The sequence below is a fragment of the Paralichthys olivaceus genome, chromosome 3, assembly GCF_024713975.1.
Source record: "Paralichthys olivaceus isolate ysfri-2021 chromosome 3, ASM2471397v2, whole genome shotgun sequence".
Classification (NCBI taxonomy): domain Eukaryota; kingdom Metazoa; phylum Chordata; class Actinopteri; order Pleuronectiformes; family Paralichthyidae; genus Paralichthys; species Paralichthys olivaceus.
In genome coordinates this window covers 5,319,574-5,340,976 of record NC_091095.1, presented here as the reverse complement: position 1 = coordinate 5,340,976, position 21,403 = coordinate 5,319,574, and the positions used below count along the sequence as shown (strand labels likewise).

Sequence of the window (21,403 nt, the reverse complement as noted above, 5' to 3'; positions counted from 1 at the left end):
TATTTAAAAGTTCCAAAGTGATGCTGATTTATTATTTATTCATCAAGAAAATAAAAGGCATGTAATTAAATAAGGCAAATACCAATGAAATGCAGGTTTTAATCTGTTTGGGAGCAGAAATCTCCATTGAATCGCTAAACCAGAAAGAAATTCACCATTTTAAATAACTAAAATATAAATAACCACTTATTTTAGACTTAAAAACAGAGCGTTTATAATAATTATTATTATACAGATAGAATTAGAAAAACGACCTTTATTAGTCTATGTGTTAAATACTAGAGTATACAGGTGTTTTTACTCTATGATGTGTATCTGTGGACAATTATACACGCGTATACTCTCGTTCTCGCCCACCCTGCGCAAATCTGAGCGTGTAGCGCCACCGTGCGGTCGGTCTGCGCCACTGCAGCTGCAGGAAGCTTTGACCGTCTCCTTGGTAACGTGAAGAGAGCCCAAACATCAGAGAGAGTCTCGATGTGAGAACATGTCGGGGAGCGAGAAGCTGAATCCGGTTCAACTGAACGAAATTCTGAAAGAGAGAATAGGAAAAGAACAGAGACACCAGAGGCTTCACACTGAGTTCAGCATCAACCCTCACAAGAGACGTAAGAAAGTCTGTCCATCAACTTCTGCTTCTTCTTCTTCTTTCTGTGTCAGTTCACTGGAGAAACGTTCACTTTCTTTCACTGAAACTGTTTCTGTGTGTTTGACTGTTGAACTACACTAAAGTTACACTGAGTCGAATACACACGCACTGATACTTACAGGTAAAGTCAAAGTTAAAGGACTTAATATAAGTTAAACTAAGTTCAATTGTGTATGGGCTTTATGTAAAGTCAAGTTTAAAGGACGACATCAAGATTTAGTTAGATTCAAAAGGACTTATATATATATATATATATATATATATATATATGCTTAATTTAAAAGACAATAAAATACTAAATTTGAGTTAAAATAGTCCAGTTTACAAGTTTTAGTCTTTTAAATAAGTTAAATGTAGTCAAAATTAGAAGACTACAGTAAAGTGACTATTTACTTCAAGCTCTTCCACAGATACTGTTCACTGGAGTGTCCCTTGAATGCACCACGTGATGCATAAGTGAACAAAACGATTGAGACAGTTGAAAGCTCCTAACTTACAAATACACTCAGTTAAGTTAAGGGTTAAATTGAAAGGCAGTTTGAATATCGACTGATTCCTCTGGTGCGTCGTGTGCTTGTGTCTCGATGTTCTTACAGTTCATGTCCTGCCAGACAAACCCATGTCCAGGAAACAGACGGAGCTGATTGAAGAGAATTGTAAGTTCACAGAGATTCTATTCTATTCTGGATGAAGACTGTTCACGTGTTCGATACCCCTTTGAGTCAACGAGTGCTTGACGTCTTCATCTTTTCCAGCTGACTTCATCGAGGCCTTCCACAAAGCACGTCTGGAACCCACCAAGAAGTATTCAATGCCAGTGACGGAGAGTCAGGAGATAGGATGGGTGTCAGATCCACTGGTGAGGAGAAGAGACTGTGACTGGGTTGACAGCTGAACTGCAGAAAACCACAGTGAACTCAAGCACACATCATTTTCTCTCTGGTTAGAAGTAAAGTTTTAGGTGAAGTGAACACCATCGAGCAAACTCTGGATTAAGATGATAAACGTCAGCTTTCATTCTGTTGTAAACACGAGTTTTAAAATCTGTTAAGTTTAGAAAGTTGTACAGATTTTTTAAATCAACAAACGGAGCAGCAGAGCCATTAGCTCCCCTATGGTCACAAGTATTAGTCATCTCACTCCTCTATCTTCAGGTCAAATGCTTAATCTGATTATTTGTCTCATTTCACAGATTCCATCCAGCTGCCAAGACGAGAGATTCAACTTCCACCGAGTGAGCACCGACGTCACCATACACACAGAACGTGCCCTGAAGAAATCTAATTAAACCATCGACTACCAGACGGAGATCTTCATGACGTGAACACGTTCACATGTATTCATTTACAACACAAACATGGAGGTGGCAGCAGTTTACATTTCAACACCAGCACAGGTCTACACAAAGCTAACTCAGCCACATGCTTCTCATATTAATGAATGGGAAAGGGCAACGCTGACGGCTGCTCAATATTATAAAATGTCAAGTCACATGAGGGAGAACCGTTGAGTTGAGTTCGAGATAAACAAAACCCACCAGACAACGTAGAGTAACGACTGGTGAAATACTGAGGTGCAACCAGAGTGAAGCAGTTTTCAGACACAACTCTAGATAAACATCCAGATAGTATTTTCAGAAGCTGTTCAGGAGTCTGAGTCAGACGTGTTCCCGACAGGAGATACAATGTTGATGTTGTGATTACGACCCTGGTTGAAATCTGTGTGTATTTGTGATCCTGAGATATTTGGATTAAAATGTTTCACAGCTCGGCTCCGTGTGATTTTTTCTGCTGTGTTCACACTCAGATATTCTCTGGCAGAGAAAGTTTCAGAGCAACCGACTCAGATATTTTCATTCTAACATTTAGCCCCTGTGGAAAATTTCAGGAAATATCCAGAATTCGTGTGTGAACGCAGCATGACGAGCACATAGACACAACAAGGGCCACAAATGATAAAAACTTGTTTATGACAATTTCTTCTCATTCAAAATTCTTCACAAGCATCCTGGAAACTGAACGTGGGCAAATAACTTTGTTTTGGGAAACTTGATGCGGTCCGATCTCGTCCTTTCTTCACCAGCAGGATGTTTTCTGAAGCTTCCTCTGACGTCTCGAACACGGTTTATAGGGTCCTCCATATTAATCCAGACTCGTTTATACAGAACACATATTATACAACAGATGTAGGAGGTTTCCCCTTCACGTCTCCTGAGGTGAACTGAGGAGACACGAGAGAAATCCTGCCTCGAAGCAAGTCTTAGTCCAGTCTGTCAACCGAACACATTTCTTACTAACGAGACTTCATCTTCTTACGTGCGGCCTTACCCGGGCGCTTCTGAAAGCCAAAGTGTGACAATAGTTAGATTTATTTCCAGTGACAACATTTCTACATGTAGTAAATCGTTCAGGAGTGTTGAACGTGTGCGTGACTCACATTTTGTTTTCCAACTTTGCCTTTCTTCCCTCCCTTGCCGGCCTTTGCGTTCGCCACCTTGGCGCGGAAACTGGACACGTCGTTGAAGCTCTCTTTGGTGTTCCACTTCTTTCCACTCTTCTTGCCCCCAAAGCCAAACTTTTGGTCCTTGAACTTCCTCTTGGCGTTGGGGCTGTTTAAAGAATTTTTTTTTTTTTTTTTAGCCATTTATGAAACCTCAGGAATTAAAAATATTAAGCTTGATATTTATGATTGTGATGTGCACAGCCTGAAATTGGAAACCTTACCCCTTCTTGTTCATTGCTTTCTTTGCGCCCTGAGCTGCGTCTTTACCGGGCTTCTGGTCTCCTTCCAAGAAATCCAGCTTGTCGGTCATTCCTGGGGGAGAACGTGATCAGAAACATTAAACCTCAAACTGTGAAACGTTCTCAGAAAAGTGGAGATCGTTTAAATAACCATTAAGATTTCACACTAACCGTTTGAACTTTCTGTGCACACTGAAAATCATAAACAATTTTTAGAAGAGGAATTAAATCACCCACCTTTCTGGTACTTCTTTACAGCGGACATCATGGCCTTCTTCTCTTTCTGCCTCTTCTGGATCACTTCAACTTGGACCTGACACATTCAAAATTTATGTTGTGTAAATACAGGCCGTGAGTTTTCGATTATAGGAAACTTTTCTCGACATAATAACGACTGGATTCAAGATTTATGAGAGAGAAACGGTGACTTTAAAAACAGGGACCAACCTTTTTGCCAAACTTCCTTTGCTCACGCAGTTTCTTGGCCTTCTCTGACTTCTCGATTATCATCTGCTTGGAAATGAGCTTTTTCCTGATCTGGACAGAGGAAGAGGAAACTTGCATGTTTGTGGAAATATTTGGTTTCAAGGTAGAAGCTTTACAGTACATTTCAAACGTAGGTCATTAGTTGGCTACTCTCAGTTTAAGATATACACATTTTACTGACAGGTCATTTCGATGTTTCTCTTATGAGTTATAAAGCTAATTGTGAGTCTTGAATTTAAACCCGAAACTTTATTATTGTTGTATTATAAAAAACATGAAGAAACTGCTGCTCACCTTCTGCATGTGCTGATCCGACTTGGCCATCTCTGCAAAGTAATCCTCCGGCCTCTTGGTGAATATGTTGTGCTTTTTTAAAAGCGGCAACGCCTCAAGGACTGTAGCTTGAGCTTGACGGTAGCTGTAAATTAAAACAAAAAGAACATGGAGACTTTGTTAGAAGAGTTTTAAGACTGAATTTTCAAGAGCAACAATAGACTGAAAGGTGGAAACTGATACTGAGATGTTAGATGCTAGAAATAACGTGATAGCATTTCTATGTTAGCTGGAAGACAACATGGAACATAAATAAAACACAACTGAAGCACCAGGAAACAGACAATGTGTATTATATTATCAACTTTCTATTCAACGTGGACAAGAAGTCTGTGAACGAGGATCTGAGCCTGAAACAGATCACGTGACACAGTCCAACGCTCCAATGAGCCTCATTGATGAAACTGCTTCGTTCAGACTTTTGATATTCTGTTAGAATGGATCCACATTTTCAACTAACGCCACATCCAGGTTCACTTACAAGAACATCTCCCTCTGGAAATCGTCGTCTGCGTTGATGTCTCCGTTGGCCGCATTAGGAACTTTCCCTTCAGCCTTGGAAATAATGTCTTCAGCCGGCGGGTTGGTCAGATCCAGCCGCTCCGCCCAGGGAAGCTCTTTACGGAAGTCAGCGAGGCAGCCTTTCAAACCCTCCTGCATCGCAACACATGAACAAAACACTTCATTAAAACCTGTTCAGTCAAACCAGTAATGAGAAAACGGATTATTTATATTTGAACATTTCACGTCTCACTCACCGTATTGTTGACAATCTTCTTGGGTTTAGCCACCAGAACGTTCATCCCTGGTTTCAACAACCCTTTAGCAAAGGCTACTTGAAGCTAAAGGAAACATAAACATTGGTTCAAGATGTTAAACTAAAGCCACAAAGAAAAAAAAGGACGTCATTTCTTGAATTATTAAGACAACACACATTGATCCGTGTCTGAGCTTCAGCTTGTGCAGAACAAAGCTGCTTCTCTCATTTCAACCAACAACAAGCGTAGGGTCCACATCTCTCTAACTTCTCCCTTCATTGGCTGCCGGCGACATTTAGGATTGATTTTCAGATTCTTTTAGCTTTTAAAAGGTTCAGTGTGTAAGATTTAGGTGAAAAGAATCTATCGGCAGAAATTTAATATAAAATAATCCCAGAGATGTTTTCACTCGTGTGTTTCATCTAATCATACGAAATGTTGCCTCTTTACCCGAGAATTATTTTTAAACACTTTATATTTAAACACTTTATATTCACATCGGGAGGGGGTCCTCTCTACAGAGGCCTGAGGAGATAAGACTTCCAACACTTTAGCTGTTTATAAAATAAAACATTTACTTTAATAGGAAAGGAAATTCCAGGTTTTTTACCTGCTGTAAACTGATGATGTTTAAGATATTTTGTATTATATTATATTCCTCTTCCATTAGTTTTGTCTTGTTTGTATATTTGTGTATTCACTTTGTCACCTAATTTGTTCAAGGCAATACAAGTCTTTCTTTCTTGTGGAGCACATTTCAACAACAAGGCAATCACGGTCAATTGTAAAAGCAACACAGGACAATACGAAAGAGAATCATTTAAAAACGAAAGAGGAAAAAGCAACAGTACAGTTTAAGAAATGAGTAATAATGAGATATAATAAAAAGGACAGTGACCGACAGGAACGTCTACAGCGTTTATTTAAAAGGGTTTCAGTTTATTTTACAGCAGCATTAACTCATCATCCTCTCATCCAGTGTCTCTTCTCTTCTGTGTTTATCAGAGACTCTTACAACACGTGAAAAACAAACTGACCTCATTGTCTGATAATTCGCTGTTTTCCTCCTCGGACTGACCGAGCACCTCCTCCTCCTCCTCCTCTGCGGACTCCATGCTGCTGCGATCGATGATCATAAGGTGAGAATATAAAGAGGAGAATATGAAGAGGAGAGTATGAAGAGGAGGATATAAAGAGGAGAGTATGAAGGTCTGGAAGTGAAGCTTCTCTCCTGCTCACATGTCCGGAGAGCTTCACGTGGGGAGGAAGTGACGCAGAGCAGCGTCCGACAGATACGGTCCGCCGGCAGGAAACACTCCGAGAGATGAAACGTTCCTACATGTAAAAAAAATATACGAAGAAATATTCAGGCGTAAATGATCAAATATTATTATTATATTCACAAATGTTCTATGATACGTTGAAAAGCTAGAGAAAATAAAAGATTATATTATTAAATATATATTAAGATCCTCTCTTAACTCGTGGAAATATATATATCCGAAATATATATGTTTTATCCTTGTAAAATTTAAGAACTGCAAACTTGACTTAACTTAATGTATAAAACAGATTATTTTCCAACAACACGTGTTAAATATAACAATAAAAAATTACTTTACCTCCAATACAGTATGTAATGTCAAGGGAATCCTCCAGGGGGAGCTGTCATGCACCAGAGTATAGATAGATAGATTGATAGATGATAATAATAATATTAAATAGATTACAAAAATACTACAGCTACTATCATTAATAATAATAATAATATTAATAATAATAAACAAGTTTAGGATTATCCTCTGATAAGATCATTTGTTTGACCATTTTCAAAACAAAGTTACAAAGAGCTTCACAGATTTTATAAAACATGAACAAACAGCGTATTTAAAAGCAGTAACAGATGTAATATCAGCTGGTGAGTCCTTCCACAGTTTGGAGACCTGCACTGCAAGAGCATCATAGTCTTTAGTCCGCAATCAGCTCTGGAATCAACCAGAGCACAGGCTCACAGGGAGTTAGTTAATCCTTGGTTTAAATAGGGGGCTTGGTTTATGTAAATCTCTAAAAGTCACCAATAACTCCTTGAAGTCAATACGAAAACAAACAGGGAGCCAATGCAGCGCGGCCAGAACTGGTGTTGTTCCACCATGTTTTTGTTACAGTCCTAACAGCAGCATATTGGACCAACTGAAGGAGACGTAGGGAGGATTCTAATTTGTCAAACAGTCATCTCTCCCTCAAAGAATCCATTTAAAATCATTATGAGTCTCAAGTGAAGCCTCGTGAGTGTCACTGCCACCTCGTCAAGAAATACACTATTGACAAAGCTTTTCCAGAGCCACACCCCTCGAGTCGATTCCTGTCACTTTGACGTGACACGATTGAGAGAAGTGTCTGCAGCGTTGGCCCAGTATCACTGCTGTGGTCCAGCGGGAGGATCACGACAGGAGAGACTCTGACTGTGCTACTTTAACTAATGCTAACTCCTGCATACCTGTACCTGTGTGTGTGTATGTGTGTGTGTGTGTGTATTGTATATATACTTGTTTCCTCTTTAGGAACTTTTCCAGCATAATCACTGGCTCTGTCAGGACCATTACACCTTATGGGGACCAAGCCCTGGTTTTAATGAGGTCAAACATAATCTCTGAGGTCCTGGTTGTAGGGTCAGGGGTAAGACTGGTCATAATTAAGGTGAGGGACAATGTTTCTGTGAGTGTGTGTCTGAAATCTTTTCCTTGCAGAATCTGTGGATATAAGAGATGTGGTCAGCTTGTGGTGTCCATGAAAACTAGTTTTCCTACATGTTCCTCACGTTTCGCTTTTAACCAAAGTCTGCAAACGTTTTATTTCCTCAAAAATAGTTAGAGTTATCCATCCACTGTAACTTCACACACATTTCGTTTCTTTGCTCCGAGAAAGTGTGTCCAAAATGCCCAAACTTGAAGAACAAGCTGCAGCAGTGTCACTGTGGCAGGAGAAAGGGTGCGAAACACCATCATTCACTTTTATGTTGGCTGGGGACAGTTTGTATTCATCGTTTGTGGTCACGTAGCAGTCCTGAGTGGAGCGCCTTGCATTCAGAGCGGCAGAATGGACACGCGCTGAATGCTAACGCTGTGCTTTGGCCAGTGACCATGAAAGTAACGTGATCTCACTCAAAATGTCACCAGAGAGGGATTCATCTTAAGTGGCTGTATTAAGAGTCGTCGACCGTGACATTGTACATCCGTCTGTGGGACGAATTACATTACGTTAGGTTCCTGTGATTGTTGGAGCTCATACATACATTTATATAAGATATTTCCAGTGACACATAAAGACAGAGATATGAGTGTGAATATTAAAGCTGTGTCTCTTCCCTATGAGTCTTTCTCATGTTTGAAGTGCTGAGACGTGTAAGACATACAGGTTTTAATAAGAGAGAACCACAAGTGATCACTGTTTGATGTTATCTGTTCCCTGGAGGATGACAACATCTGAAGTTTTTCATTTCAACCACACTAATCAACATTTTAGAATGTTCTTGGGTTTTCTCTTTATTGCCCTATTTTTTTTATTTTTGCACTTACACAGACAAAATGCATGTATTTGTGGCAATAATCCAAAATATGTTTGTAACTAAGCACATTTACCCAATCACTGTTCCAACTACAGTTTTGAGGTACTTGAGTATTTCTACTTCATGTTACTTTACACTTTTACAGCATTTTCTACGGCCTGTGTGCATTTATGAGATGTGCAATGTTTTGTTTCTGTACTTTACATAAGTAGATTTATTTCCAGGTACTTTTCACTGTTACTCAATTGCATATATCATCAAATATGGGTACTTTCTACTCCATTAGGCTCTAAATAATTATTTTTACACAATGTGTGTTTTCTCAAATCAAAAAGGGAATTATCTTCTCACCTCTCTACACCGTATTGTAATATAATGCCAGAAACATTTAGATTGGTATTACTGAATGCACATTTCATTTACTTTAGCACTGACAGGGCTGCAGGGAAGTTAGTCCAACACTAATTCCAGAAAGACACAGAGCAGAGAGAAGACTGGGGACTGTTGCCGATGACTACCACTGTTCATCCGTTTCTTTCAGCGACTTATCCTTCGAGCAGAAACTCTCTGATCCCCCTGAGAATGACACTTTCTATTCTAATGGAAATCGATATTTACAAATTGTAATTCACCACCCTTCATTCCTCCGCTCTGTGCGTGGTCAGATCCCCCTCTCTGGGATGTCTTCAAAAGGGGAATAAAAATACCATAATTTCCACTTCTGTCATTGTATTCGCTTGAGCCGGACAGAAATGCAAGTCCATTGAATTCACATCTCACTGTCACTTTTCATCTCGGAGCGACAGGCAGCTTGACTGAAAATAAGTTGGATTCTCTCTGTCAGGTTCTTCGCTCAGAGTTATTTCTGGTTGCTGCACACTCACGAATGTGTGGGTCTAAGTAGGATGAGAGATTTGTATTGAGTCCCCCTGAGGAGAATCTGGGACGTGCACGTAAACAAGGATAAATTGCAGATGCTATTTTGATTGATCTTGGTCTGATCTGTCCTGAGTGTGTTGAGTACCTCTCCCTCGATCGGGACGTCCATGATGTGACTGCAGAAGAGGTGGCCTGCACTGCACACCTCTGTGTCCCTCATTAGCTTCAAGCTGTTGCGGTGGCCCTGCCACCAACAGAGCCATTAAGCATCCAATGTAGAACCACCTCCAAAGACAGTTCGGAGTGCAGAGCGGTAAACCTGTGTGCAGAGTTTCAGATGGACAATTATTCCCTATATTCTTTCTACATTTTACAAGCCAACAAAGAATGAATGTGCACAGTGTACTCACTCTGAAACTACAAGCAAAATCATGGATTAATTTCTCATTGCACGCTAAGACTCAGGGGCTCAGCAGACTTCAGCAGCTGAGGATAATCTGTAATGAATCCAGAGTGGTGGCTGGGCAGCGTAGGTGTGTTCGGTCAAATCGGTACGAATGGGCTTCCTGGTGGTTTTCAGTGTCTCCTCTGGAAGGTGAATGACAATGTCCTGGTCAGAGGACAACAGTGAAGTTGCTCATCCATCTCGTGTTCCATATATAGTGTGAATGAGTGAAGAATAGTGCTGTTATTGTGTTTTGCTGTATTTCTGTAAAAACTCTCATCTCAAGGTCGATTTACAAGATTTCTCCTGGAGCTTCTAACCACGTCCCATGGCTTCACCAGGAGCTCAGGTTGTCAGGGTTATGATTTGACTGTCGTCACATATATAGAAATTAGAAATTAATCATAGACTGTAAGATTGACAAGGCTCCTCCTCCCCAGACGGACGGAATGGACTGTGGCAGGCTGGTAATTGCAGAGGAGGATGAGTCTGGAAGTGGAGGTGAGCAGGTGCAGTGAACCTGAGGCGCAGACGGAGCATTGAACTAGAAAACAAACGAGCGAGGAGCAGAAAACTTGGCCAAGATGTCTGCACCACATTGATGACTGAAAGATCAGGTGGATGAATGAAAATGAGTTCTATACTGCAGAGGCTGCAGGAGCACAGGTGGACACACACACACACACACACACACACACACACACACACACACAGTGCAGTCCATAGACTTTCATTAATTTCCCCAGAGACCACCTTCACCCTCACCCCAACCACTAGTAATCTAATCTTAACCTTGAGCTAAATTCAGCCCAAAAAATTAACTTTTCTCCTAATTGGGACACAACTTTTGTCCACAATTAGAGAATTTGTCCACAGACATTTGGTCTTTAGTTTAGAAAGAAACACACACAAACATGGACTCAGACAGACTAGGGACATCGATGAAGCAGCAGGAAGATGAAACACTGGAAGCTAAGTCGATATCCTAACACAGAAAAGCATAGACAAGGCTGCAGTGGACAAAAAGCTGTATTCAGTACAGTGACTTTTCATATGTTGGTTGCTACTAATCACATTAGATTAGGTTCTGTGCCTAAAGGGAACGTGAATGTTATTAATGTCATCAGTAGTCGCTGCATTCGCATGTTTATTTACTATTTCATGTCAAAACGTCTGATTTATGAATCCAACTTCTTCCAAATCACAACAGGCAGCATTTCATACAGTTTGTTTGTGCCCTCTGCAGTGCTGCACCACTTCTCCTCTTCAAGGTGGAATATAATGTATCTTTTTATGGTGGCATTATATTCATGGTGTGTGGAACTCAAGTGTCTTTATGAAACATCTGCACAAGCTGAGGTGGAAAGACAAAATCTTGCATCGCCCCATAAGAGAAATGTGTTTCATGATATTCTTGTTTACATTTCATTGTTAAGCTGCATTTAAATGAAACGCTGCTTTAGTTTGGATGAATGAATGAATTGTTGTGGTTGTATTTGGCGTGAAGGGCGTACGAGAGATTCTGATTATCCCTCCATTATATACCCATTGATAAAGTCCTCTTCTGAAGCAGGGTGTGATGAGAGATCCTTTAAATCAATAATGGTAATTCTACAAAAAGTGACACTGGTGATGCATAAAACATGTTTATGCAAAAGGAGCCACTGAGGAAAAATTATGATAATTAAGGACCAGTTGCAGACTCTAGGGGCTGAACGGGAAAACATGTTGTAGCATCAATTTCAAGTAGATAAATCCAGTTAAGCAATCATTTAAAACAGCTTGAATTCTGGGACATTGATATGCACACACTCCACTCACCATCAATGCTGCATATGAGTTGAGACATAACGACGCAGGTTGAGGAATAATAGGCTTCATAACGCTCCACAGTTTGCCTCCATGGGAGTGTTTGACTTTTCAGCCGATCGCTGTGTTATCCCCCCCCCCCCCCCACATACCAGGTGTTCTATTGCCCTGCCGAGGCATTTTATGGCATCAGCACTTCTTCACTCGCTCCCCTCCCATCATCTGCTTTTTCCTCTTCGTCTCGATGAGGTGAAAATTGCACACTTGCAATCACGGAGCCAGGAGACACAATGAACACCGTACGAAAATAACAACCCCGAGTCTCATAGTCAGTTTCCTGTTATATTTCATGCCACGTCTCCCGCTGTCACTCCGGTTAGCTTCTCTGCCTCTTCCTCTCCCTGTAACTCAGAGCTTTAGTTTTAATTAACCTGTTGCTCATCGTTCTGAAATCGTCCACGTGTCCCCAACAGACGGGTTTTAGTATTATCATCTTAAATACTTATATGTAGGGGATTATTACACAAGTATGGACTTTCAGTTAGAAATCTGTGCACCACATTTATCCATCAGCTAATTCCACAAGTCTCTGTCTGTCTGTATGTGTCTCACATATCTCGAGGACCTTTTTCCTGATTGGCTTCACACTAAGCATTTATATTGTTAAAGGCCTAAGGAAGTGCAGAGTCAAATTTGGTGCAATTTGGACACAGAATACATTGAATATCAATGAACTTTGAAACAGGTGACTATAACTCTGGAGCTTTGTGCAGCTGCGGTGGTGCAGCTTCAGAGTTCTGCAACAGGTCTTTACTCGCTGCAGCTCAGTCACTTTTACAGTTTCAGAAATAAAATCTTGCAACAAGCATCAACACAGGACAAGCAAACAGCAACATAAAGTTTACATAGATGAACATCAGACCAATATTTATATAGCGTGTCACCAAGAGGCCAAAGTCAGAAGTTACCCATGAGAGCCAGACAGAGGAGACTGCCATGACGTCCACTATGAACAAAAGTGGATTCCAACAGTGTGATTTTATTCCTCCTTTAAAAGCTATTTATGATTTTCAGTACTTGATATTGTCTTTCAGGACGAGGGTGTTGTAAAAGAATCAGTGACTGTGCTGCTGAACCTCAACAGTGGACGTTATTCCTCCCTGTTCATTTGTTGATCTTTTGGGGTTCACTCTAAGAAGGTCTCCTGGTGGATCCTAATCAAACGTTTAGAGGCACCTTCCTCTCTCCCTTGTTTTGCTCTCCTCTCTCCTCACTTCTCCCCATCGCTCCTCCATCCCTGCGTCCCCTTCTCTATCCTGACACTGATTAGAAGCGAAGAGACAAATTAATCAGGGGAGCACCGGTTTGCCAGCTCCCTCTGACGGAGGACATCCACAGAATTTTTAAAAGGAAATGCGACGTCAACTTCCATCAATGCTGAAGGGCCCGGGGTGTGTGTGTGTGTGTGTGTGTGTGTGTGTGTGTGTGTGTGTGTGTGTGTGTGTGTGTGTGTGTGTGTGTGAAAGTATGGGAAGGAGCAGTGCAGGGCCCATGCATAATCACCTTATTATATCCCTGTGAATGGAATGGTGAATTGATCTGATTAGAGGTTGGATGAGAAAAGAAGGCAACGGGAGAGGTCTGGCATGTCGAGCAGCTTCCCCTGAAAGAGGAGGAAAGAGGAGAGAAGGGAGGGGAGAGAAGAGCGGCACAGGATGATGAGGAGAAAGGAGGATGACGGAGAGTGATGGAGAGAAAGGAAGGTTGAAAGAGAGGATGAGGACAGGGGAGGCTAAAGGAGGAGCAGTTGATGAGGGTGGATGAGAGAGAAGGAGAGAGGAGGAACAGAACTATCTCACCTGAGGTCCGTTTAATCGCTGCTCTGGAGCGTTTGATTGAAACACATGGTCTGAATCAACTGAAACATTTTGTGAACAGACAGTATTAGACATTACAAATACGTTTGTTTCTTCACATGGTGTTTATTTAATATTGTATGGCTGCAATCTCACATCAGTTTGAATTTCATTCTGTATAAATCGAATCAAAAATCAAGATCCCTTTTTTAACGACTTTGGGATCTGAACTAGATTTTGAAAATTAAGTTTCGTCGGTTGCAGAGCGGTTTTTACCATAGACTGTAGACTATATAAAGATGGACAATGCATCTCCACTCGTTGTTCAAAAGTCAAGCCAAAATATCCCAGAAACAGGTGACGCCATCTTGAACTTTTGATATAATACGTGTGTCTTCACAAGTCACGTTATTGAGATCCCACCTTTACATGTTCTCTCTAATTAGAAACAAACAAATCAGAAAATGTGTAAATGTAACACAAAGCTTCCTAAAATGACTTATCTATGACTTGTGGCCTTTTAATTTTAGCACATGTTCTACCACTAACATGGAGGAGACAGGGTTTATGATGTATAATGTAGCCAGCCACCAGATGATAATTCGGCTTCCCTGTTAAGGTTCTTACTGTTTGACTCCATTGGGTCATTGAAGAAGCTGCACAGCTCTTGCACACAGAGCTGAGAAGAGTTTGATGCGAGTTCATCTTAATGTTGATCTACGGAATTTTTGTACTCTAGAAAATACCTGTAAAATGAACGTCTTTACAAAAAGAGGCTGTTGGATCAGTGCAACACATCCAGTTCTCTGCTGAGACACTGAATCAACAACTCTTCATCTCCAACTGCTTTTCACGCCGTTGCTCCTGTTTTCCCTCTGAAAACTCTGGATTCACCACAGACGAGCGGGCGAACACACATCGACCAGTCAGCAGTTCTCCAGGAGGCTGGGCAGTAGATCATAATTAGAGCCAATCAAAAACAAGCGTACGGCCTGTTACTTCCTGCCAGCCAGCTAGCCAGTCCATCTGGCCGTGCTTATGCCGTCTGTGCTCCGCTAACCCCGTCACCACGGCTGACAGGTCACTTTCATTTATTGTGGGAACAACTTCAATGCATTTCTTGGCAGCAGATTTAACACATGCATGACACCACTCTTCAACAGCGTGTGTGTGTGTGTGTGTGTGTGTGTGTGTGTGTGTGTGTGTGTGTGTGTGTGTGTGTGTGTGTGTTTTAGAACATTTATAGTTTTTGCTCCTTCATCATCCAAATGCATTTATCATCTGCATGTAGGTTTGTGTTTATTAAAGATCAGAATTAAATCTCTATTTGAAACGGTGTGTTGAGAAGTGACTGACTGACTGTGACTTGTGGTGGTGACTGATGACACTTATCTCACCCCTTATCTCTCCCTCACCTCCTTCCTCTGCAGCCATCCTTCCATTTATCTCCCCCTCTCTCTTCCTTTGTTTTAAACCTCTCTGTCTCTGTCTGCCCTCCTCTCTTTGCCCACTCTTCTCCATTCCACCTCTCCTCCTTTCACTCTGTTCCATCCTTGCACATAATTGCCTTCCTCACTGACTCATCTTCCACTCATTTATCTGCTGTCTCCTTATCTTTCTGATTACCGCTCTGCAAATCAGGTTCCTCCATCCCTCCACACCTCCCCGCTACTTCTTGTACTCCTGCATACTGCAGTTGTACGGCCTTCAGCGTTCTTTCAGGTACATGTACACAATGTTCCTGCATTACCGTTTAACAGAAATACAATAGTGTGATTATAATGCATCACGTAACTCCCATGAGAAGATCATTTTTACACTATTGTGTTCGTCAGGATCATGAGGGATTTTCCACTTGAATACATATTTAACACATCTTTTATCATGTGCTCTTTCAAGTGCAGATAGAATCATAATGCAGTGCATTCACACAAAGCAGTACAGTATTCATCCTCATAATAGAAAGAACACCACACTGACCTTGTTCCTCAGACATACTGTATACTTCATTGTTCTTTTGTTGTTGTCATACACTGAGATGAATAACTGTCCGTGCTTTAAAAAACAGCCAACTGAGATACCGCTCACTAATTTCATCACTATAACGATCCTTATATGTATATTCCTTGCTTATTGTTACGTCCCCTGGGTGGAACTACGATTAAAGAAGGACGACAACACACAACGACCCTATAAATTGATGGAGTCAGAGCGGATGTGACAAATAAAGGTATCTTTTATTTTAATTATAAATTCAAGTCTAGTGCGGACATAACTCTAAGGCCTAAGCTGATTATCTAAAACTGAGCTTCACTGAAATAAACACAAAGGTGCCAGCGACCAAACTGACAAGTGTTTCTAAATAAAGAAAGAGCACCGACGTGAGTGAGGGTTCAGGGTTCCCAACTTATCTAGTCCCTCCCTCCCAACACATCTATCATTGAACTTTAACAAGTCTGCTCTAATACAACAAATGCTCAGGGTGCTGCACACAGGCTGAGGTCAGAGAGAACCAAGAGAACGAGACCGTCAGGTGTGCTCCTTTTGTAGACCCCCCCCCCCCCACTGCTGGTTGGACAAGCTCTAATTAGAGGAGGAAGGAACCACGCCCATCTCACCTGGAGAGAAATCAGGGGGAGGAGCTGAGACAGCAGGAAGGGAAAGACACACACACACACTCACACACACTCACACAGCACTATGCCCACTGGCTAGTCAATAAATTGTCCTCTAGAGCGTAAATTTGCGAAATTACACAAGTGTTGTGATCATCTGGAGAATGTTAACAAAAAAAGTAAAATCTTCATTGAAGACTAATTATTCCCTGATGTTTTCACTCTGATCAGACCTCCTCTCAGGACTGTGTGAGTGTGCACGTACTGTTCTGCATTAACATCGTCCTCTGCTTCTTGATTTGGTTGCAGAGGAAACAATTACACCTTGATTTCAGATCCTTTATATCTCTTCCAAAAGGGAATTTATTCAATCTCCTTCTTCTAGCAGCAGTTTTTTTTTTACATATGGGCATTAATGCTGTAGACTTTAAAAACCCACAAACTGAACACAGATAGTTCAAAGGTGGGACATCAGCTGTGCCATGAGATTTGCCTTTGAGTCCCTATGCGTCTAAAAGCTCAGGCTTGTAGCTGAAAGTGTGAATGAACAATAATCTACTTATAGAAAGTTCATGTCTCCAATTATCAGCTGCAGGTAAACATCTGGCTGTACTTCCAGCTGTGGTGCTAATGAGGAAATCTTACTGTGAACACCATGAGTCCAGCTTCCATCAACACAGTCCCAGACCCTGGTTTTGGAGACACCGGGGACTTTGAGACCACCGATGAATAATCTGTTCAAACTTGTTCTTTTCATCTGATTGTGAAAGTGTGTCGTGACTCGAGTCAGAGTTAAATGAGTTGCTCTCAGCCTTGAAGTCTTGTATACACACTTCAACTGTCTCGGGTTGACTCACACAGACATGAGCTTTGTCCATTCAACAGCCTGAAGGATTGTATCTTGGAAACTGACGAGATGGGCGGCAGAGTATCTGAAGGTGTCTTAAGAGAAGTTTCAAAAGAGTGAAGAAAAAACATTACTGAGATAAAAAGCATTTTATTTCAAAGTGCAATTGTGACACATTAAGTTTTTTGAATTCTTCCAAATTAACCTGAACGCTCTAAAAACTTGCTCCTAAAGCACGAAACACAGTTTGATACAAATACATTTCCATATGTGAATATTTCTAATACACAGATGGTTGTTTGACAGTGTTCCGCACTATTTCCCCTTTTCCTGACAAAGCAGTATTCAAGGTTATGGTAATCGAGGTGGTAGAAGTTGCTTGGGATGCAAACCAAAATCATATAGTTTGAAATATGGCTGGAAGAGCGTCATCTCATCTCATCTCTTCATCCATTATATTTGCACAAGCTTTTCTAAAAACTCCATGAAGGTGTGTACACTAATGAGGTGGGGGTCATGAATGAACACACTGAATCCGCCTGCACCCAAAGAAACACAGTAAGAGATGGCAGCACATTGTGTCTTATTTTTCACTGCAAGTAAAATGAATGTGGTGGCCAAATGTTTTGTGAGAGGTCATCTGACTTACAGGGTAAAAATAGAGACAATTGATTTTGGCATCAAGAACAGCGATTTAATCAACCTCCTTGACCAATGCAACCATGCTGTGGTGACTCCACGCCCGATAAAGATCAGTTATACTGGCCCAAAACTCTGCCCATTCATCACAAGCTTTAGCAGAAGTCGGATTGTCTGTAACAAAGCTCAGTGCTGTCCGTGTGTGACGGTCTGGCATTTGCCTTCCCTGGAAGTCCATATCTCATCAGCAGCACCACCGTGCTACTGTCCAGCAGACGGCTCGAAATTTACATCCCGTCTGTGGTCGCTGTGTGTCTGTGGCTTCCTTTGTGAGCCAAGGAGGGAGTGTGTGTCTGTGTGTGTGTGTGTGTGTGTGTGTGTGTGTGTTCAGGGTGGTCATTCAATGATAAGTTGTTTTCTGTGTAAATGTCAGTTGCTGACTATGAAAAGAACAGTGAGGATATGTATCTGAAAACTAATTGGATGAAAAACTAAATTTGATTTTCTGTTTGAATACAGAGTTGTGTGTGTGTGTGTTTGTGTGTGTGCGTGTGCGTGTGTGCGTGCATGTGTGTCAAACAGGGAAGAGTTTGTACATTCACCGCCCATTCATGAATAAAGATTTGCTTGGAGGGCAGCAGCTGCTGTTCACAGGCTCTGTTGTCAGATTGGTTTGTGGATGTCTCTAATTATATTCCATTTAAAAACTGCTGCTTACATTTCAATTGGGTTTGATTTGATCACATCACTGGGTTTGAAAACACAGGTCGTATTTATTCTCTTCTATCAGAGCATCATAGGAGAGAACTAAAAATAAACCCAAACTTTGAATGTACTGTACAATACGACACTTTAAATGTAGATAATGGAGCAGACTTCATGTCGACGTGCTCTTGGTTTGATGCACAATTTCCCATATTAGCCTTAAAGTTGTGGCAGAGAGCTGTGATTATGAGTCATAATGAAAGAGAGTCGAGCTGGAGGTTTTCAAGGTTGTTCTGGAGTAAAACGAGAAAAATGCGATGAAAACATGTTGAACCTCAAGAGAATTACATCGGAGAGATAAAACACACAGCAAAAGCCTGTCAGGTGAATTCAACTCTAAAATTGTGTAAGTGAAAAAGAAATGAGGCTTCGAGCAGTGTGAGTGAACGACCGTCAGAAAACTTCCATTTATTTTTAAGAAGGATCCGAACCCAAAAGACAAACCTCTTGATTTAAAGGTTGAAAGGTTTCCCAACAGAAGACTGCAAATAAAGATGGATGCCATGACGGCTCCCCAAAGGTGAAGCCAAAGTACCTAGGTCGCCCCCTGGTGGCTACAGTACCTGGTCATAATGGATTAGACAAATTAATGAGGTCAAATAAATTGTCAGATATGATTTCTGTCGTTTTTGGTAGTGACTGACTTGTGATTGAAAGTGTGCGAATCTCTGAAGCTTTAATTCTGGAGCTACATCAATTATTGGTATGACGTGGACTCTGGCTCCAAATGACGTCATTCGTATCCAGAACCTTTTTGCTTAATTGCTGGATGGTGGGAGGATGGTTCTGATTCACTGTCTCACCGCACCAACACCTCCCCACCAATAACGCAGCCTCTTGCCCTGTTTCAGGTCTGGGTGTGTCGAAGCACTGAGGGCTGCCCCCCTGATGATGGATCTGTAACTGGAGGGATGTGGGGAAATGGACATACAGTATTATTGGCTACCGCTGCGACTCAGACTTAAATATGCAAAAGAAAATCGATTGACGTTTTCTCTAATTTATCAGCTGTATTGAGTATTAGCCTATAGCTTACAACGGAAAGAGAAACGTGAATAAATGCATGAACAGTAACACAAAGGCTTGCTCTTGAGATGATGTATGGACGATTTATGCAATGATCGATCAAATAGTTCATTTTGTTGCTGTTATTGGGCAAGAAAAGATTTCTGCTCTCCTCATCGGTGGTGATAGTTTGTAGTGTCCTGCCAACTTGGGGTATCTTTAATTTAAATGGAAATGAGACACTGGTTCTTATAGATCGAAGATCAGGTCCCTGATCATTGCTCGATCAGCCTCTCCTGTAACCTTGTGTCTGTGTGTGTGTGTATGTGTGTGTGTATTTCCTGTATTTTAATGCATTTCTCACACACACACATATTGAGAGGAGCATCTGTAAACAAGAACTGTGCACAGGTTGTAATCAAAAAACCTGATTCCAATGTTTTACAACAAAATAAACAGGTAACAGAAGTAATATTTACTGAATGCTCATGCTCGTCCACTCTCGTATGTCAGAAACAGGCACAGATGGATTGGAAGAGTTAGCATGTCCGATCATTTACATTGGGCTAATTTAGATTAAGTTAATTACATTACAAAATTCCTTTCAAAGCCCCCACACTGGTGAGAAGACGAGGCAATGCCCAAGACAGTGAGAGAGTTTAAGAGAAGGTTCTGGTTTCAGTTTTCAGTCGCAGTCTCTTTGTGTTTTGACTTAAAATAGAACCTTTCAAAACTTTAACCACGTGTAACGGTTTCCTGGCAGAAAGCCTCAGAGGCAAACCTTTCCCATGTGCTCGTGCGCAGCAGGATCCCTGAAATTCAGCCGATCAGCATGAAGCATGTGCCAATGCATGTTTTATACCAAGAGTGTGACTGGGAAGTGGATGTAAAAGGAGAGATTCATCCACGTGTATTGTTCAGAAGTTGATCCAAAATGTGTGTCTTTTTGTGTGTGTGTAGTCATAACTCATGTCTCCCTCGTGGAGACAAAATCCAGAACCCACAACAAACAGTATTAAATTCCAGGGTTTAAAGTTGGTTGATGAAAAGGTTGAGGTCACTGGGGAATAACTGTCAGTCAGTGTGAAATAGTGTGTTTGTTTGTGTTTGTGTGCCATAAATTTAAAAACGGAGCCTCTGTGCAGAATGAAGAGTAATTGTATTGTATTCATTCTTGTGTGCATTAGTAATAAATACAAATTGCTGTAAGACAACCACCCTGTTATCTTTAAGTGATGGATGAACATCTGTAGTTTTTTAAATAAAGAATACTTCACATTTTTTAGGATGTGAATATGTTTTCTCTGCATTTCAAGGATGAAAGTGATTTTCTTTTTTTTTAACAGCAGTGCCACCACTGTAAACAGACTGTCGTACATCTGTCCACGGGAACACTCCCCCTTTCTCCCAGGTGGCGCTAAAGGTGTAATAAACACAGATGGAGTTTTCCTGCCACAGGGAGCAACAGAGGGGAAAAAACATGTCAGCCCTGAAATGACATGATGAAAAACAAGTTACTGAGATTTGCAGAATGTCGATCGTTTGGCAGCTCGATGCTGTGTTTGCAAGAATGAAAAGACCTGATTCTATAATAATAATGATAAAAAAGTGCCTTGTATTTCAATGCTTTAAATGGATTATCAAGGTTCTAAGAAAGGAATGACTGTTTGAATAAAGGTGTGTTTGTGTTGTTTGTGTCCCTGTTGAGATCCAGTCAACCCTCAAACAAGATCTGGCCTCTAGTGCAGCTAATAAACTGTGTAATGTGGTCTCTAAGTCAGTCAGCACCTCTTTCATCAAAGTGTTTTGGATTTTCATTAATTGCAACTTATATTCGGTGGTTGAGCTCCGTTCTTGGACCTTTCTGCTTCTCCACATGTAAACAGGGAAAGCCCGAGGAAGGGAGAGCAAACCTCCCCATACCGTAATATGAGCCTTTATGGAAGTGAGTATGGGAGAGGATGAGCTGAAAGACCACTGGTACAGAACAGAGCATCAGACATGAGTGACA

General features: G+C 41.1%; 2 protein-coding genes across 2 annotated transcripts; one reads left to right on the top strand and one right to left on the bottom strand.

Moving 5' to 3' along the window:
- The first annotated feature begins 225 nt into the window (after nt 1-225).
- On the top strand, nt 226-2,302 carry cfap144 (cilia and flagella associated protein 144). The gene is made up of 4 exons (XM_069521601.1): nt 226-608; nt 1,246-1,305; nt 1,405-1,508; nt 1,842-2,302. Exons 1-4 carry the CDS (start codon nt 488-490, stop codon nt 1,935-1,937), a joined length of 381 nt encoding a protein of 126 aa, XP_069377702.1. The 5' UTR covers nt 226-487; the 3' UTR covers nt 1,938-2,302.
- Nucleotides 2,303-2,601: 299 nt separating this feature from the next.
- ebna1bp2 (EBNA1 binding protein 2) lies at nt 2,602-6,264 on the bottom strand. Its single transcript, XM_020098252.2, has 9 exons — nt 6,005-6,264; nt 4,968-5,051; nt 4,691-4,863; nt 4,171-4,294; nt 3,838-3,927; nt 3,628-3,703; nt 3,373-3,463; nt 3,086-3,257; nt 2,602-2,986 (listed from the first exon to the last, which is right to left on the bottom strand). The coding sequence occupies exons 1-9, from the start codon at nt 6,101-6,103 to the stop codon at nt 2,942-2,944; spliced, it is 954 nt and encodes a 317-aa protein (XP_019953811.1). The 5' UTR covers nt 6,104-6,264; the 3' UTR covers nt 2,602-2,941.
- Between the last annotated feature and the right edge of the window lie 15,139 nt (nt 6,265-21,403).

Coding starts and splice junctions, on each gene's coding strand:
- cfap144 (XM_069521601.1), top strand. CDS start 488: ATGTCGGGGAGCGAGAAGCTGAATCCGGTTCAACTGAACGAAATTCTG. Junction 609..1,245: donor CATCAACCCTCACAAGAGAC/GTAAGAAAGTCT, acceptor ATGTTCTTACAG/TTCATGTCCTGCCAGACAAA. Junction 1,306..1,404: donor GGAGCTGATTGAAGAGAATT/GTAAGTTCACAG, acceptor CATCTTTTCCAG/CTGACTTCATCGAGGCCTTC.
- ebna1bp2 (XM_020098252.2), bottom strand. CDS start 6,103: ATGATCATCGATCGCAGCAGCATGGAGTCCGCAGAGGAGGAGGAGGAG. Junction 5,052..6,004: donor GCGAATTATCAGACAATGAG/GTCAGTTTGTTT, acceptor TGTTTCCTTTAG/CTTCAAGTAGCCTTTGCTAA. Junction 3,704..3,837: donor AAAGGAAGTTTGGCAAAAAG/GTTGGTCCCTGT, acceptor TGAATGTGTCAG/GTCCAAGTTGAAGTGATCCA.